Below are 20,101 nucleotides of genomic sequence, written 5' to 3'. Positions count from 1 at the left end.
ACCCTTATCCTGTGCATGGGCCACAGGAGTGTAGCAGTGGCCAGGATCCTGTCTGCCGCCAGTTTTCACTGACAGGTTCAAATCTCTGTGGCCCTTAGTTGGGCCTGCAGTGAAAATGGTGCGCATGTCACAATGGCGTCATTGTGATGCAACTTCACCATTAGGCCCCTGCTCCTCTGGGCAGACACCTTCCTGTGCCTGAATTCAGGCAAGTTAAGGTGGGGCAGGAACATGTCAGGAACACAGTGCCAGAGGAAGGCTAAGAGGAAATTTACCAGAGGTTTTTAAAATTAAAAATAATTTTTATAAAGTGAATAGGGAACTACGGCACCAAAGCATCAGCCTAGATTGTATACTGGAGTCCTGGTGTGGGGTTGAACAACAACAACTTGCATTTATATAGCACCTTTAACATAGTAAAATGTCCCAAGGAGCTTCACAGGAATGTTATAAAATAAAATTTGACACCAAGCCACAGAAGGAGATATTAGGACAGGGCTTGGCCAAACAGGTAGGTTTTAAAGAGCATCTTAAAGGATGAAAGGTAGAGACAGGGAGGTTTAGGGAGGGAACTCCACAGCTTAGGGCCTTGGCAGCTGAAGGCACAGCCGCCAATGGTGGAGCGATTAAAATGAAAACCTTCCGACTCAGAGGTGGAGGTGCTACCAAATAAGCCAAACTGGCCATACATGTTTTGTATTTACCCTCAAGGAGAGAACATTCAAAGTATAAACATTTTAAATCTATACACCAAATGAATCAAGCCACAATGGAGCAGAGCAAACCATTAAACCAATCTGTTTTACATCTTTACCTAATTAACTGTACCTAATCCTTCATCAGATTAATTTTTAATGGCTGGCTTAAGCAAATTACTTTACAAAGACCCATAGGCCTATGATTTATATTCAAAGGTGGTGCTGACCCAAACATAACTCTTGACTTTATGTTGTACCAGCTATGTTCAACTGCCTTTAGGGATATAAATCATATTCCACGGGCTTTCACAATATATCTTCCCATTTAATGCTAAAGGGAAGGACATTATTGCTCAACCTTCTTTTCATGAATAGTATATTTGATCTTAACAACCTTTCATGAATGATACCTTTATCCCTGCAAGATGCTTTCACATATATTATAAATCAAATCAAGGAACTGGCAGCTCTATTATCACAGCTACGGTCCTCATACCACGACTGTAACAGCTAGCAAGAACATCAGAAAAATGCATGGAAGGGCATTATAAATCATTATAAATCTATTTAGCCTCACTACTAAGGGCTCCAATTAGTCATTTACTTGGTGGTAGCTCTATTATTATTTCATTTTTGTTCTCTGACAGAGGGTGATCTGTGCTTAGAATGCATGTTTAAAAACTTTGAGACTGAAAGCTGTGCACAATTTGTTACTGCACTCACTCTTGTAACAATTTGCATGATTACAAACAGAAGAATCTGGCTGGCTGCTCTGTTTCAATTCAGAATAAGATTAAAAGGTAAATACAAATATTCTTAGGTGAAGAATTTCCTCACATGTCCCTAAACCTCTGGGTAATTTCCTATCTTTGATAGGAATTTTGGCACATCCAGAAAGGGACAGAAAAATGGCAAATCGGACGAACATCTGGATTTCAGACAACAATGGCCTTGTGCATTTTTAAAATGGCTGTTAAAATTTTCCATGAACCTTGGAGAATTAAGGCTGAGGGGGTTATTATTAAAATATATGCTTGATGCTTTGAACTTTATGTAGAAAACCTCTTTGTAATACACTTCTGTCCTGTGTGATGTGTTTCAGCTTGGCTGAGTGGGTAGCGCTGTAGGCTTTGGCCAGAAGGTTGTGACTTTGAGCCTATATCAAGATCTGTACTTATAATTCAAGCTGGAAGTGGTGTATTGACAGAGGTGCTAACCTTCAGATAAGATGTTAAACAGATGGGCCTTTCTGCATGTTTCGGGTGGTCAAAGACCAGAGAGTTCTCTTTGTGTCCTGACCAACATTCTTCCCTCAACCAACACCGTCAAAACAAAAATCAGATTAACTGGCCATTCATCTAATTGCTGTTTGTGGGATATTGCTGGAATTTGCCAGATTAAAAAAAAGCCACTGCACTTCCCAAATAATTCAACGTTTGGGCCATTTTGATGTGATAAGGTATATAGTAAATATTGTTTTTTTAAAAAAATGATTAGCAATTGTGTTTAACTTTATCTATTTTTGCTGGTGACACAAAATAAAAAGAAATTCAATAAAATACACTCAATAGTATAAAAATGGCATTTTATTCCATTTATGAAGCAAATTTATGACTTGGTGAAGTAAAAATGGAAAAGGTTGGAAATACACAGCAGGTTTATCAATATCTAAGAAGAGAAAAGATAGGTTAATGTTTTGGGTATAGAGCCTACTTCAGGACATTCATAACTTGGTGCGTTATGCAGGCAGCTTTGTCAACAGGTTAAAATTCTGAACAAATGCCAACATTTAGCATGAACTGTTCCTTTGAATTAAAAACAGGTTATGATATAGCTAATTTAGATCTTCAACATCTTGTGCACAACAGCTCATGGAAGCTTTTTGTGACTATGGCTCTCAACTTAGATCACCATCAGGTGGAGCTCATGCACCCTTCTTGTCTGAACTTCTTAGTATTTTGAAATTTCATCAGTCAATATTGATTTAAATTTCCATCTGTTAAAAATGTCAACAAAATTGAAACTGTAATAAGTATATTGAAAAATAAAGATAACCAATATTCTAGATAAATTGTGTCATTTATTGTGAAGGCTTGCAATTTTCATGGAAACATGGCTGGAATAGTGGAATGTGACGCCCAGTGCATGGTAAAAATGTCAGAATCCCCCCAGGTAATAAAAACAGAACTTGACACATTCAGTCACATAAACCTGTGTCCCTGATCTTTGTCATCAAATGGTGCCTAATTAAAAACAAACTGTTGATCGTCAAAAGAATGACAGCCAACCTAAAATGTGATGAGAGTTTCAGATAGCACCAGAAATGCTAGAAGCAGAGAAGCAAATCTATTTTTGTGGAATCCTAAATCAGACTGGTTTTCTTTACAGAAATTGGGATCAACTTTGATCACATCTGGCAAAAAACATTAACAGTTCTGAATCCAATGAAGCCAGCAGATGGCAGCATTATGAATGAAACTGATCTGACAGGACCAATGGTTTTCTGTTTGGCATTTGGAGCCACACTGTTGCTGGTGCGTTAAAATGTCACTGCAAATGACATGACAAGAAAAGTAATTTGCTTACATATGGCATTTTGCTTGCTTCATCTTTACAGTTTTTGTTATATATCATCATTTACTACATTATGAAAATCATCAGAACTGTTTTTCTTTTATTCTCATAGTAATGTCACTGTGCACCTCAGGCGGTGCCTCATGAAAAAGCAACTGGTTTGACGCTTATGTTATTTGTATGGCAACCTATAGAAAGAATTATTTTTCTCTTGTGAGGCAAATTTTGGCCCGATTTGCATTCTTTTTTCAAAGTCTGTATCTTATGAGAGAAAGGCACAGACATGCATTTTGCATTTCAATAAAATGTAAGCCAATCTGTCAATGTATCATAATGGCCCAGAAATTGGTGTCGGGGGCTTACCGCGGGTGCAAACCCCCGACCTACACTTACATAGCGCGCCGACAGTTGAAGCCTGGCCCTGCGTGGATTTCCTGTCAGTGGCCCGGTTCAGCTCCCGGCGCGCTGTGCTTGCGTGATCCAGCGGCGTAGTTAGTTCGATGAGCCAGCTGGGATCACGTGAGCACTGGGCAACCAATCGGAGGTTGCAAAAGTTCATTCATGAGTTTGATAGTAAGAACTGTCAAACTTATGAAAACTCCGGGTGCCCAAAACAGTACTTAAACTTCAAATAAAAGTTAAAAAAAATCCCACTAATTAAATGAACTATTAATAACTGTAAAAAACGAATTTAAACAATTATTCAAATTTTTGAAAAAAATAATTTTTTAACAAATCGGGTCTAAAAATACACTTACCTTACTGTAAAGTCTTTAAAAATAATAAACCTGTGGAAAAAAATTCTAACTTTAATTATTAGACCACTTACCTTTTAAAACTAAGTCCTTATGTCTGCTTTTTTCATTCGTAAAAAGTTGAGGCCTTCACGCACGGGCAAACCTTTAAGAAAAAAAGGAATTTCAGCGCGCACGCGCAGACTCCTGCGTACACGTATTCGACCTCTGAACCCCTTGGTTCAGAGGAAAGGAAATGCCGGTTTTCCGCGCATGCGCTGTGCATGCTGAAAACCGGCACTTCCATCGGGCCCACGCGTGAGTACCCCGTCCGTACTCACGCGTTGGGACCCGAATTACTGGGCCATTGAATGAAAGCAGCTCTATATCATTACATCTGTGTATCACAGTTAGAGGGAACACTATCTTTGAAATTTGTTTATTGAAACTTTTGTGCTCATCAAAGTGAGGGATGTCACTGCTGGAGGAATGGAACATGCCTGGTATCAGCATCAAGTGCTCGGAGGTCAGGTGTAGCAATGGTTAGATACAGGGCAGAGGGGTCCTTTACTACAACTGGCAGACAGACGTAACAAGACCACGCTCACTGGCTGCGCATATCAGGAAATTGAGAGTGGCCTGCTCACAATTTCCTGTCCAGTATAATTGATGGATGGAAAATTATGCGCAGAGCACTGACAATTTCCTGATATGCATGGCCGGTGGGCAAGGCTCCCCACCAGTAGCAAGCATGCATCAAATTGCCCGAGATTATTATTGGTGTGTATACCGAGATATCATTTCTTTTGTCTTTTAGCACACTCAAGAGCAGAAATATTAAATAATTACTTCGCCTCAGTTTTTACCAGGGAGACTTACAAGGTGGGCATGACTTTAGGAGAAGAGATCAAAAAAGATATAAAGACATTGAAGATAGAAAGGGGGAAGATAATTGATAAACTAATCAAACTTAGAGAGGATAAAACCCCTGGTCTGGATGGATTGCATCCATGCGTATTAAAAAGTTAGGGAAGAGATAGCAGAAGCACTATTACATTTATATAAAAAATAATTATAAAAGGGAATAGTGCCAGAGGACTGGCGCACAGCTAATGAGATTCCTATATTTAAAAAGGGAGATAGAACAATTCCGGAGATTAATAGACCAATTAAAGTCAGTGGTAGTAAAGATAGTGGAATTCTTAATCAAAGATGTAATAGAAAAACATCTAGGCCTAGAAATTGAGTGCCCTTAGCGCCGATTTTGCGGCGCTAGAGGGCCTAGCGCTGCAATTGGCGCCGGCGCCGAAATTGCCTGGGGCCCTTCCGCCGTGGTAGACCGGTAGCGCTGCGCCGGCACCGATGACGTCATCGGTGTGCGCAGCGTCCCGGTTGCCATGCCGACGGGCCCCAGTGCCGAAATTCAGTTGCGGCCGCCTCGCCCGTGGCAGCCGCAACTAAGACTCTGGCAACAGAGTCTTACAAGTCTTTGCGCCGGCGCATTAAAGGCCCCGCGGCGGCCGGCCGCTTTCCCGCCGGCCGCCTGGCCGCAGCTCCCTCCCCGGACTTCCCCCCCCCGGAACAGAAGCAAGCCCGGCACTTGTCCGAGGTGCCGGGCTCATTTTTAAAAAGATTTTCGCGGGCCGCGGCCGGGTGCAGGCAGCTCCTCCTTAAGGGAAGGAGGAGGCCTGCACTTCCCGAGCCTGCCGCACCGCATCGGGTGCCACAGCGCCGGAATTGCGGCGCGAAATGGCAGTTAGCGCCGATTTACCGCCGCTAAGACCCTTCAGTAGCGCCGGCAGCCGTTTGGGCGCGGCCCTGCTGAATTTTTGGCGCGCGCAGGGGGACTTAGTGCCGGCACTAACTTTCGGCGCTAAAGCCCTGGCTAAGCCAAAACTCAATTTCTAGGCCCTAGAAACTGAAAATATAATAGAGTAGTCAGCACAGATTTCAAAAGGGAAGATCATGCTTGACCAATCTTATTGAATTCTTTGAATAAGTAACACAAAGAGTAGACAAGGGTTATGTAGTAGACTTAATATATTTGGATTTTCAAAATGCCTTCAATAAGGTACCGCATAGTAGACTCATGACGAAGGTCAGAACATGTGGAGTCAGGGGACAAGTAGCAGAATGGATAGCAAGCTGGCTACAAAACAGAAAACAGGTTAGGGGTTAAAGGTAGTTAATCAGACTGGCAAAAGTTAGGTAGTGGTGTTCCACAAGGATCGGTGCTGGGACCACTGTTGTTCATCATTTACATAAACGATTTAGACTCAGGAATCGGAAGTACAATTTCAAAATTTGCAGACGACACCAAGTTGTGGGTTATAGTTAATACAGAGGAGGACTGTGGCAAAATACAGGATGACATTAATAAACTTGCAGAATGCATGTGTAATTGGCAAATGAACTTCAATATAGAGAAGTGTGAGGTGGTACATTTTGGTAGGAAGAATAAGGAGGCCACATACTCCTTGGAAAATGTGTCTAAATTGGGTCGAGGAGCAGAGGGATTTGGGAGTACTGATACACAAATCACTAAAAGTAGTGATGCAGGTTAATAAGTCCATAAAAAAAAGCAACCAAAGCACTGGGTTTCATTTCTAGAGGGATAGAACTGAAAAGCAGAGAAATTATGTTAAACTTGTATCGAACCTTGGTTAGGCCACACTTGGCATATTGTGAACAGTTCTGGTCTCCATATTATAAAAAGGATATAGAGGCACTGGAGAAGGTGCAAAAAAGATTTACTAGAGTGATACCAGAACTGAGGTTACACCTATCAGGAAAGATTGAACAGGTCGGGGCTCTTTTCTCTAGAAAAGAGAAGACGGATAGAGGTCTTTAAGATTATGAAAGGGTTTGATAGGATCGACATCGAGAAGATGTTTCCACTTGTTGGGGAAACCAGAACTAGGGTCCATAAATATAAGATAATCACTAATAAAATCCAATAGGAAATTAAGGAGAAACATCTTTACCCAGAGAGAGGTTGGAATGTGGAACTCGCTACCACAAGGAGTAGTTGGGGCGACTGGCAGAGATGCATTTAAGGGGAAGCGAGATAAACACTTATGGGGGGCGGGGGGGTGGAGAAAGGAATAGAAGGATATGTTGATGGAGTTAGATGAAAAAGGATGGGAGGAGGCTCGTGTGGAGCATAAACACCGACATTGACCTGTTGGGCTGAATGGCCTGTTTCTGTGCTATTAATACTATGTAATAGCACATATTGGAACACCAGTGGGTGCTGCCCATGATTTTTCACCCATTTATTTTACCATAAAAAATTTCCTCTGGATGCTGAGGTTTCCTTGAAAATTAGAAGCACCACTACATGTGGAAAAGCACTCCAAATTTCCCAGGGTATCAAACCAGAGCGCCCATTGTGTGCAGCAGGTATAACCTGGTCAGTACAAATTAGATATTATTTAATGCATCTCACTTGGGCTGTCCAGGTTTTTATAGCAGCAGCCTTCATGGCAATTTCAGGCAAATAAATGGGAGTTTTACTGCAGATCTTAGGAATCAGTTTGAGAACTGACTAAACTAATTTCACTTAGGAGCCTTACATCACAAGGTCATAAGATAGATGCAGATGAGGAAAGCCATTTTTCCCATCTTAGATCGTCCATCCCCAAAAAAACTAATAGATCTCATCTCCATCATATCATCCGACTGTTTTTATATTATTCTTGAGTTCTCACCTCTTCTACCCCACCCAGAAGCCCATCCCATATGCTGATCACTCTGTGTGATTAACTTCCTGATATCAGTCCTAAATGTACTTTTTACTAATTTGAACTTGTATCCCTTTGTCCTATCATTGTGTTGTTTGAAGTAATGTTCTGAATTTAGTTTTTCTATACCATTTGCAATCTTTTATACCTCTACAAGACCCCCTGTCACCCTCCTCCTTTGAAGGCTGAAACAACAAAGTTTCTCCAGACATAACTCAGTCCTCTGTCACTGTTGTGGCTCTTCCTATACCACCTGTTGGAATGCCATCTTTGTGTTTGCAGAACTAGGTACTCGAGGGTTATTCTGACTACAGCACTGTACAATCTAAGCATGATTTGCTGCAACTTATATTCAATTGTTTAAACTGTTCAATATTTACTTTGTTCATTGCTGTTCCGCAATGATTGTTGTGATCTGGAATGCACTGCCTGAAAGGGTGGTGGAAGCAGATTCAGCAGTAATTTTTAAAAGGGAATTGGATATATACTTGTAAAGGAAAATTTTGCAGGCCTATGGGGAAAGAGCAGGGGAGTGGGATTAATTGTTCTATTCACATGCTTAGTTTGTTTGGCAACGAGAGGAGAGTTTCATCCCATCAGTCTGGCCTGGATTCAAAATGGCAGTTTTCTAATTCCCTGCACTGTTCAATCCTTTCACACAATTCTTTAATTAGTATTTTTCAAATGGTTCCTTTTTTATTACACTTCAGTTCAACTTTAACATCCTCTAGTTCCACAGGTTAGCGAAAATAGATCCTAAGTTACCATGATGAATAATTCATTTCTACTTTTTATTACAGGCTGGTAAAGTACAATTTGGCTATGTTTATGGAATCAGCGTTTTTGGGTGTTTGGCGATTCACACACTACTGAACCTGATGAGTGTTACAGGGGTCTCATATGGCTGTGTGGCCAGTGTCCTGGGCTACTGTCTCCTTCCAATGATCATTCTCTCTGGCTGTGCAGTACTCTTTTCACTCCAGTAAGTATACAAATTAGTAATCAGGGCTATACATTTGAGGATGATTGGCGCAAAATTAATTTTGCAAAACTGTTAAGTACTCTGTCAAACTTTGAACTAGTTCTGAAATCAAAATCTAAAGTGGCTGAATTTCCCCTGCAACGGCACTAGGTGGCGCTTTTGTCTATTCTGGCGGCCTTGCGGACTAAATAAAGAAAGGAAATGTGCATGGTTGCCTAAAGTGTAAACATCTGGACACAAGATTTAATTTTTGGGTGTTGGACAAAATTAATGGATAACTGAAGAATTGAAAAACAGAATATTTTTAAATGGTGAGAAACTGTTGGGGCTCGAATTTCACAGGGCCGTGGAGGCGGGAATGGAGGCATGTGGGGTGTTAAAATTGCAAAAAGTGGCGGGCGGGCCCAACCCCGCCTCCATCCCGCCTCCAAGCAATTTTCAAGAAATCGTGTTTACTGCTCCCGTCTCCGTCCTGCCTCCAAGAGGTGGGATAGGCCCTTAAGGCCCTTAACAAGCAGTAAATTGCCTCTATTATCCCATTTTGAAAGGCCTTTGTGATTTTAACCCTTTTCCCACATGAAGCACGCCTGCTCTGAAACAGGACGGTGAAATCTGGCGGGAGCACAATTGGATTGCTGACTATTAGCTACAGCGCCACCATTAAATAGGAGATTTGATCAGCCATCATTTGCAGGTGGCAGGACTTTGTTGTCTCAGGTCTGGGGGAACTTTTAGAAGGCATAACCACAGCTGTGTGACCTCCTGGGAAACCCCTCTCACTACCTCGACTGAGCGCTTCTTCAACTGAGTCATATACCAGAAGCATGGGAGACATTTATTTCCTTCCCTTCTGGACATCAGATGAGGATGAAGACCAGCTGCGGTACCAGCAGAACCATGAACAACAGCAGCACCAACAGGAGCGCCAGGGTCTCCAGAATCGTTGTGGTTTGCTATGCATTTCACAACATGGCACAGCGTTGTGGCTTGCAGATTCCTGAGGACCAAGTGGCTCCTCACATATCCTCCTCAGAGGAGGAGAGCGAAAACGAACATCTTGCAGAGGCCCATCAACCAGTGGCAGCAGTACGCGAGAACATTGCTGCTCGGGATGCAAGCAACGCACTCATCTTGGCCTGATTTACTTAGTCTAGCCAATCAAGCACTTTTGCCTCACAGCTTCTTATCAGAGCTTCAACAATGGCCAAGAACCAGCGGATTCCTAACAATTTGACCACCATACTGACAATTGCAAGTAATCCTAAGCCCTCAATGTGGAAGTCCCATTAGCGAAATGACACACGCCACAACTGCAGCAGTAGCCATCAGATGTTTTATTTACAGTAACTACCTGATGGCTTTTTAAGATTAAACATCAAATTTCACCCAAGTGACTACCCTTGTGACTATTTGTGCAGTATCTTTCTCTTATGTATGCTCCTACATGGTGCTTCCCCTGTGGCTTCAGCAGATGTGGAGGCCCCTTGCTCAGTTTCCTGCTGCTCCTGTCTCGACACCTTTGGCGAGCATCCTCTTGGGTTGCGAACCTATGAGGGCTCTCCAACAGTCTGCTGCTCCTGTGGCTGTGCAGTGGTTGAGACGCTGATCTCAGTTGGGTGTGGACTCTGACCGAGGGCTCTGCAGTGGCATGGACGTGTGAGTGCTTGGAGAGGAGCCCCCACTTCCTTGATGTCTGCCACCAACTTCCCTCTCATGGGTCAGGTCCCCCTCAGCGCTTGCAAGTGGCTTGAGAGCACCTTGCTGCACATCAGGGGGGCCATGGGGACCTGTATCTGCACTGGCAGTCCTACTCAGAAGGACTTCCATGAAGGTCTGGTTTCTCTGTTCAATAGATGACCATCGCTCCTCCAGAGATGTCATTCTATTCACAACACTCACCATGTTTTCTGCACTCTGATGACTTATCACCTCCATGGAGGTTGCCATCCTTTCCATGGTGATGCGTTCATGCGCCAATGACTCCACAAAGGCTCTGCTCATGTTCGCTATGGACTCCTTCATTCGCTCCACACTCGCAGCGACCCTGGAGACAAAACCTGCCAGAGACACCTGCATCTGTTCCTGGAGTTCCAGCACCACTGATCTTGTGGATGGACCCAGAGGTAGAGGGTCGACATGCAGCTGAGCGGAGCTGGCAGAGTCCGGTGCCCTCAGACGAGGACTCGCCACTGCTGTCCCTGTCTCCACTGTCTGCTGACTCTCACTTGTGAGCTGTGATACACCAGGTGACAACACTACTCTATCTCGCGATGGTCCCATCGAGGTGTGAGTGTCTGCACAGGTGCTGGGTGCGCTGAATTCTGCTGACGCTGCGCCCTCAGAGGTTGCAGCTTCCTCTGAGGAGTCTGGATGCTCAGGCTGTTCCTCCTGGGTAGTGGGGACGGGGGCTGTCGATGGTCCTGTGGGGGAGTAAAGGAAAGAGTCAGAGATGTGATGCCAAGGTTACATGCACATTGCATATTGCAGATGATCATAAGTCCATCTGTTAGAGCTTCAGAATCATTATCAGCGACTCATGCAATGCCAATGAGAGAGATGGAAAACTATTCTGTCACCAGCTTGCTGTGATGCACCCGTCTGTCCATCCCCCACTTGCGCATCGTCCTCCAATCCCACGATCTCCGGGACCGCCTCCTCCCAGGGGGTGAGCTGGGCTACTGATGATGGCCCTCCTCCTGTCCTCGCTCTTTCCCTCTTATTGTGAGCTCTCTTTTCCTGCAATGAGGGAGACAAGTGGAGTTTGAGTGAAAATGAAGGAGTGAGTGTAGAGAATCCATAGCATAGTTGCTTAGAAGGAGACAAAGATGGAGTGAGGTGGCAAGACCAAGGGCCCTCCCTGTGTGTTGTCAGTTGTTTTCATAGCATCACAGTGATAGGGAGTGCGAGGGCTGCATAGTCGAATAGTTAGATGAATGTGACCATAGAGAGAGGGGGAATGGGTAAGGGTGCATGGATGTCAGTGTCAAGTGGGATGTGGAGGAAGAGATTGCTAAAGCTGAGTAATGGTGAGGAAAGGCAATGGGGATCAGATTGAGGGTGATGGGAAAGTCATACTCACTTTTCCAGTGCGCAGAAGGTCATGAAATCTCTTCCTGCACTGAAGCCAGGTTCTGCGGGTTAGCGACAAAGAGTTGACCTCCTGGGCCACCTGGATCAACACAGCCTTCGTCTGCTGGGGAGGCTTCTTCCTCCCTGAAGAAGGGAAGAGCACCTCTTTATTGGCTCTAGCTCCCTCCACTAAAGATTGTAGGGCAACGTCATCAAACCTGGGAGCAGACCTAGGTCTCTCGCTGGTCATTCTGCCTCCAGGTCCCTCTAACATGAAAGGTCAAAAGGATGGCAGTCTGCAGAAGAAGCAAGGCTTGTTGCAGACCTTAAATGCAGCAGCAATGATGACGTCATTGGAGGCGAGTTTCAGACTCGAAAAACTAATTGGGCCATGGGTTCCCACACACTGGAACTCAATTGCCCACTTAAGTTAAAATCGCATCATTCTCCCACATCGATTTAGAATCGGGTGGCTAACAGGAAAAGCGGATTGCATGACCCCAGCCCGCCCCAGTGACAAAATCCAGCCCTTGTTTTTGAGAGAGATTAAGGTGTCCTTGAAAAGGAAACACCTGGGACTGGATTTTGCCAATGGGGAGCTTTTGGAGGCGGGACTCCCATTGTCAGGTTTCAGTCCCGCCTCCATCAACTTCTGGCCAACCCACGCTATTTTCCCTTGATTGACCCTGTTAAGCCCGCCCAGCAGGCTTAGCAGGCCAATTAAGGGAAAGCCGGTTACAGATAATGTCAGCGTATGACGTTTTATCTGTCAAAGATTTTTGACAGATGAATTGTCATCATTTGACAGCTTTGTGAAGCTATCAAACACTGACATTCTCTGTAGTTTGATGAGTTCTTGAATTCAAGACTCATCAAAACTCTTTCTTTAGCAGAAATTAGATGGTTGCTGCATTGGAGAATGCAGCAGCCATCTATCATCTCTGCCACTGAGTTGCGAGACTCTCCACATCCCCAACTCTTGAAGCCTGCAGGAAGAAACAAAGGTAACATAGAAACATAGAATCATAGAAGATAGGAGCAGGAGTAGGCCATTCGGCCCCTCGAGCCTGCTCCACCATTCAATGCGATCATGGCTGATCATCCAAATTCAGTACCCTGTCCCTGCTTTCTCCCCATATCCCTTGATCCCCTTAGCCTTAAGAAATATATCTAACTCCTTCTTGAATATATTTAATGAATTGGCCTCAACTGCCTTCTGTGGTAGAGAATTCCACAGGTTCACCACTCTCTGGGTGAAGAAATTCCTCCTCATCTCTGTCCTAAATGGCTTACCCCTTATCCTTAGATTGTGACCCCTGGTTCTGGACTCCCCGGCCATCGGGAACATCCATCCTGCATTTAGTCTGTCTAGTCCTGTTAGAATGTTGTAAGTTTCAATGCGATCCCCTCTCATTCTTGTAAAATCTAGTGAATATAAGCATAATCAACACAATCTCTCTTCAGACGTCATTCCTGCCATCCCAGGTATCAGTCTAATGAATCTTCGCTGCACTCCCTCCATGGCAAGAACATCCTTCCTCAGATAAGGTGACCAAAACTGCACACAATACTCAAGGTGTGGTCTCACCAAGGCCCTGTACAACTGCAGCAAGACATCCTTGCACCTGTACTCGAATCCTCTCGCTATGAAGGCTAACATACCATTTGCCTTCTTAACCGCCTGCTGCACCTGCATGCTTACCTTCAGCGACTGGTGCACAAGGACACCCAGGTCTCATTGCACTTCCCCTTTTCCCAATCTATTGCCATTCAGATAATAACCTGCCTTCCTGTTTTTGCCACCAAAGTGGATAACCTCGCATTTATCCACGTTATATTGCATCTGCCATGCTTTTGCCCAATCACCCAACCTGTCCAAATCATCCTGGAGTTTCTCGGCATCCTCCTCACAGCACACACGCCCACCCAGCTTTGTGTCATCTGCAAACTTGAAGATATTACATCTAGTTCCCTCGTCTATATCATTAATATATATTGTGAATAACTGGGGTCCTAGCACCGATCCCTGTGGTACCCCACTAGTCACTGCCTGCCACTCGGAAAAAACCCGTTTATTCCAACTCTTTGCTTCCTGTCTGCCAACCAGTTTTCTATCCAAGTCAGTACCTTACCCCCAATCCCATGTGCTTTAACTTTGCACGCTAGTCTCTTATGCGGGACCTTATTGAAAGCCTTCTGAAAGTCCAAATACACCACATCCACTGATTCTCCCTTATCTACTCTACCAGTTACATCCTCAAAAAATTCCAGTAGATTAGTCAAGCATGATTTACCTTTTGTAAATCCATGTTGACTTTGTCCGATCCTGTCACTGTTTTCCAAGTGCTCTGCTATTACATCTTTTATAATGGACTCTAGCATTTTCCCCACTACTGATGTCAGGCTTACTGGTCTATAATTCCATGTTTTTCTATACCACCTTTTTTAAATAGTGGGGTTACATTAGCTACCCTCCAATCCATGAGAACTGTTCCAGAGCCTATAGATTTTTGGAAGATGACCTGCAATGCATCTACTATTTCTAGGGCCACTTCCTTAAGTACCCTAGGATGTAGATTATCAGGCCCTGGGGATTTTTCGGCCTTCAATCCCGTCAATTTCCCTAACACCATTTCCCTACAAATACTGATTTCATTCAGTTCCTCCCTCTCATTGTTCACCGACATCTCTGGGAGTTTATTTGGTTCTGTCTTCACAATGGAGGACACAAAAGTATGTATTTAATTGGTCTGCCATGTCTTTGTTCCCCATTATAAATTCCCCATTATAATTTCCCCTGATTCTGACTGCAAGTGACCTATGCTTGACTTTACCAATCTTTTTCTCTTCACATATCTATAGAAGCTTTTACAGTCAGTTTTTATGTTCCCTACAAGCTTACTCTCATACTCTATTTCCCCCCTCTTAATTAATCCCTTTGTCCTCCTTTGCTGAATCCTAAACTGCTCCTAATCCTCAGGTTTGCTGCTTTTTCTGGCCAATTTATATGTCCTCTCCTTGGATCTTATGCTATCCCTAATTTCCCTTGTTAGCCAATGTTGAGTCACCTTATTTGTTTTATTTTTATGCCAAACAGGGATGAACAAATTCTGTAGTTCATCCATGCGATCTTTAAATGTTTGCCATTGCCTATTCACCATCAACACTTTAAGTAACGTTCCCCAATCCATCCTAGCCAACTCACGTCTCATACCATCATAGTTTCCTTTATTTAATTCAGTACCCAAGTCTCTGAATCAACTACTTCACTCTCCATCTTAATGAAGAATTCTATCATATTATGATCGCTCCTCCCCAAGGGGCCTTGCACAACAAGATTGCTAATGAATCCTTTCTCATTGCATAATACCCAGTCTAAGATGGCCTGATCTCTAGTTGGTTCCTCGACATATTGGTCCAGGGAACCATCCCGTATACACTCTAGGAATTCCTCTTCCACAGTATTGTTACCAATTTGGTTAGACCAATCTATATGTAGATTAAAGTCACCCATGATAACTGGTGTGCCCTTATTGCACGCATCTCTAATTTCCCATTTAATGCCATCCCCAACCTCAGCATTACTGTTTGGGGGTCTTTATAGAACTCCCACTAATGTTTTCTGCCCCTTGGTATTTCTCTGCTCTACCCATACAGATTCCACATCATCAGAGCTAATATCCTTCCTTACTATTGTGTTAATCTCCTCTTTAACCAGCAATGCTACCCCACCACCTTTTCCTTTTTGCCTGTCCTTCCTGAATATTGAATACCCCTGGATGTTGAAGTCCCAGCCTTGATCACCCTGGAGCCATGTCTCCATAATCCCAATTATATCATATCCATTTACATCTATTTGCGCAGCTAATTCATCCACCTTATTATGAATGCTGCTCGCATTAAGACACAAAGCCTTCAGGCTTGTTTTTTAACACTCTTAGACCTTTTAGAATTATTGTTTACTGTGGCCATGTTTGATTTACACCCTTGATTTCTCTGACTTCCACTTTTGCGTTTCTCCTTCTTGTCTTTTGCTTCTATCCTTGCTTTCCTTTCCTCTGTCTCCCTGCACAGGTTCCCAACCCCCTGCCATTTTAGTTTAAACCCTCCCCAACAGCACTAGCAAACACTCCCCCTGGGACATCAGTCCCGGTCCTGCCCAGGTGCAATCCATCCAGTTTGTACTGTTCCCACCTCCCCCAGAATCGCTTACAATATCCCAGGAATTTGAATCCCTCCCCCTTGCACCATTCTTCTAGCCACATATTCATCTGAAATAGCCTTCTATTTCTACTCTTACTAGCACGTGGCACTAGTAGCAATCCTGAGATTACTACCTTTGAGGTCTTATTTTTTAATTTACCTCCTAACTCCCTATATTCATCTTTTAGGACCTCATCCTGTTTTTTACCTATATCGTTGGTACCTATATGCACCACAACAACTGGCTGTTCACTCTCCCCCTCCAGAATTCCCTGCAGCCGCTCTGAGACATCCTTAACCCTTGCACCAGGGAGGCAAAGTAAACTTTTTCTAACACTTTCCACTTACCTCACATACTCACGTCTCCACACTTGCACCCATCACTTACCTTCACAGTGTACTTTTGCACCCCTCTGACCCCCACAGACCCACTGCTCACCTCACTGACCCTGGCGGGGTTCTCAGCCTACGGGAAGCCCGCACTTGTGTGTGTAAAATGGGGATAATCCTCTTATCTACCTGTTAACAGGGAAATAAGTAGCACTAATCCACTTCCCACATCCAAGGAGACGGGACCCGGCGTGGGTCGGCTACCCGCCTCCTGGCAAGATGGTGCGGAGGTGGGTAGGGGAGCGGGATGGGCACCCGCCCCCAGATTCTGCCATTTTCCCAGCAGTCTCACCTCCATACCTGCCTCCCCAGGGCTGGCAAGATTGCGCCCAGAGAGTTAGCATGCAGTTACAGCAAGCAATTAGGAAGGCAAATGGCATGTTGGCCTTTATTGCAAGGGGGTTAGAGTACAAGAGTAAGGAAGTCTTGCTACAATTGTACAGGGCTTTGGTGAGACTACACCTGGAGTACTGTGCACAGTTTTGGTCTCCTTATCTGAGGAAGGATATACTTGCCTTAGAGATGGTGCAACGAAGGTTCACTAGATTGATTCCTGGGATAAGAAGGCTGTCTAATGAGGAGAGATTGAGTAGATTAGACCTATGCTATCTGGAGTTTAGAAGAATGAGAGGTGAGAGGGATACTTCCCTTTATTAGCCGAGGCATAGAATATAAGAGAAGGGAGGTTATGCTGAAGGGATAATTACAAGTCCTAGCCCTTTTCGGGCTACCCCAGATCAGGCATACTCCCCAGACGTTCACCTTCAACTAAAGTTAGAGATAGCCGAATTCTATAAGACGTTTAATTGGGTGTAAAGGTCCAGGCTATCTCTCCCTAAAGGAAAGGAATGACCTGAAGATGCTACCATCCTCCAGATAGCACTTTTAATAAGTTTAACTAGACTGTAACCTTCTGGATATTATGAGGGTTCGGAATATCCCCCAGAACTCTGCAACTCTTCACCAAAGAATGTACAGAGATTTGAGTTCGTGAGTTTGATACAGAAATACTAATTTGAGACAATTCTAAAAATATATAAATTAATTAAGAACTGACATGCAGTTAACAGCTGGTGAGTCCATCGCAACATTACAGTTCAAAAACAAATAGTTTCCATTTCTTATTTCTCAGAGATCCTTATTTTCAAATCTTAACTTCATTACATTTCTAACTTATTTCTAAATCCAGAACATCCACCAAAATCAAATTAAAAGTACCTCTTTGATCCCTGAGACTCACTCAAAGTTAAAAACTTAGAGATGCCTCTGAAGAGTGAGAGAATCGCTTGGCCCGTTCAGCAACTTCTGACTTTCTGTTTGAAAAGCTCTTATTTTTATATTCTTTTTTTGTGGTTTCTCCTTTGAAGTTTTCTGCTGATGTAAGCTAATTATCTTTAGTGATACCTCCGTGGAATGCTTTCTACTCTTACTGTCATTTCAGCTGCCAACTCTCAGACTTCTGTCTCTACCTTTAGGTGTTGAATAGTTATCATAAAAACAATATGACAGCAATGGTTTCTATTTGATGCCATTTTTACAAAATGCTTTCATTCAATTCTTAATATTTGCTTAACTGGTTTTAGCAGGCGTCATGACTCCTAGCTGCTCTAAGTTCAATACAAAAACCATGTGATTGCTTGGTGTATCTATTGAAGTCATATCTTCAAAGTGTTCTATAGGTATCGTATTTACAATATGTAAATTAAAACCACTTTAACCAGGGTGTTTCATGCATTTCCAGCTATCTCAATTGGTTGCATATCAGACTTCGGGACTCCATTTTTCAAGCTTAACATAAAAACTATTTGACCAGCAGGTGTTTCTTTTACTTGATGTCATTTTTTCAAAGGCACATGCCTCTTTTAATGTTTCTGTGTTTCTGTTCAACGTGTTGGTTTTTAACACTTTACTTGGGTCATTCCATTGTGTTTCTCCCAAACTCCAGACCTTTTGGAAGTGCCAAACTGCTATTTCAATAGGGCCATTGTTTCTTGGTCAATAACCCATTCCCATTTCAAAAGCTTGTGGTTTTTACAACTTTGTTAACAACTGATCTTTATCTCAGAAGCTTGTATTTCTGTTTATAGCTTGTGTCTCTGAGTTTTTTAAAGATTTTTAAACCCAGTTTCTCATGTTTTAATAATATCAGAATTTTCATGGGATGGTATATTTTTCTGAAATATGGCTTATTCCTTCACAATGCTTGAACTGCATAAAACACTAGTTAGTCCGCAGCTAGAGTACTGTGTACAGTTTTGGTCACCACATTACAGGAAGGAAGTGATTGCAATGGAGAGGGTACAGAGATTTACGAGGGTGTTGCCAGGACTGGAGAATTTTAGCTATGAGGAAAGATTGGATAGGCTAGGGTTATTTTCTTTGGAACAGAGGAGACTGAGGGGAGACTTAATTGAAGTGTATAAAACGATGAGGGGCCTAGATAGAGTAGATTGGAAGGACCTATTTCCCTTAGCAGAGGGGTCTATCACCAGGGGGCATAGATTTAAAGTAATTGGTAGAAGGATTAGAGGGGAGTTGAGGAGAAATGTTTTCACCCAGAGGGTGGTGGGGGTCTGGAACTCACTGCCTGAAAGGGTGGTTGAGGCAGAAACCCTCATCACATTTAATAAGCACTTGGATATGCACTTAAAGTGCTGCAACCTACAGGGCGACGGACCAAGAGCTGGCAAGTGGGATTAGGCTGGATATCTCTTTTTTGGCCGGCACAGACACAATGGGCCAAATGGCCTCCTTCTATGCCGTAAATTTCTATGATTCTATGATCTCACTGAAACATATAAGATTCTGAAGGGGACTGACAGGGTAGATGCTGAGAGGTTGTTTCCCCTGGCTGGAGAGTCTAGAACTAGGAGGCAGAGTCTCAGGATAAGGAGTTGGCCATTTCAGACTAGATGAGGAGGAATATTTTCACTCAGAAGCTTGTGAATCTTTGGAATTCTCTACCCCAAAGGGCAGTGGATGCTGAGTGGTTGAGTATATTCAAGGCTGAGATAGATAGATTTTTGGACCCTGGGGAATCAAGGGATATGGGGATCAGGCAGGAAGGTGCAGTTGAGGTCAAAGATCAGCCATGATCTTATTGAATGGCGGAGCAGGCTCGAGGGGGTCGTATGGCCTACTCCTGCTCCTAATTCTTATGTTCTTACGTAACTGTGTGGCAGAACAGAGATTGATAGATTTGTTTTGTTAGGCAAGGGTATTATGTGTTACGGTAGGTGGGTAGATGGAGTGAAGATACAGATCAGCCATGATCTAATTGAATGGTGGAACTGGCTTGAGGGGCTGAATGGCCTTCTCCTGTTCCTATGACAGAAGCTTACTTATATTTTTTAGGTCAAAATTAACTTTACAGTCTTTCGACGATAGCAACTTGATCTGCCATTACTCATTATTTATTTTGAAGTACATTTGTGTAAAAATGAACCCTGCTCCATGCATTTAAATGTTTTTGCAATCTACATCACCGTTGCTGTTCATAAGTGTCATTCCTAATATCTCCATCTACTAGTTCTTAGTTGATGCTAGATAACATGCTATTTAATTCTATTTAATGGAGCCCAGCACAAAGAGGGCCAATTATTCCAGGTTCTAAACATCCTTTTCCCTTTACATAGTGTAATTGCTAATTCTTCCACCCTGCTGTTACTGAAAGGGAAAACATTGTCTTAGCCTGTCTTAGAGCTAACC

General features: G+C 43.3%; 1 protein-coding gene across 9 annotated transcripts in view; it reads left to right on the top strand.

Moving 5' to 3' along the window:
• LOC147123234 (protein YIPF5-like) overlaps positions 1 to 20,101 on the top strand; it is a 90,256-nt gene that overhangs the window by 26,126 nt on the left and 44,029 nt on the right. For 8 of the 9 annotated variants that reach the window (XM_085969530.1, XM_085969513.1, XM_085969496.1 and 5 more), the window contains 2 exons: positions 3,087 to 3,232; positions 8,550 to 8,731. In XM_085969530.1, the coding sequence (XP_085825656.1) occupies positions 3,087 to 3,232; positions 8,550 to 8,731 (328 nt within the window). Of the gene's footprint in view, positions 1 to 3,086; positions 3,233 to 8,549; positions 8,732 to 9,313; positions 10,059 to 20,101 lie in introns of those variants that run through there. The other variant, XM_085969522.1, reaches the window with a different exon arrangement.

Source organism: Somniosus microcephalus, chromosome 2, assembly GCF_052327205.1.
Source record: "Somniosus microcephalus isolate GS21.2 chromosome 2, FLI_Smic_1.0, whole genome shotgun sequence".
NCBI classification, from domain to species: Eukaryota; Metazoa; Chordata; class Chondrichthyes; order Squaliformes; family Somniosidae; genus Somniosus; species Somniosus microcephalus.
Note: the sequence above shows the minus strand (reverse complement) of the source record. Positions and strands in the feature narration are given on the sequence as shown.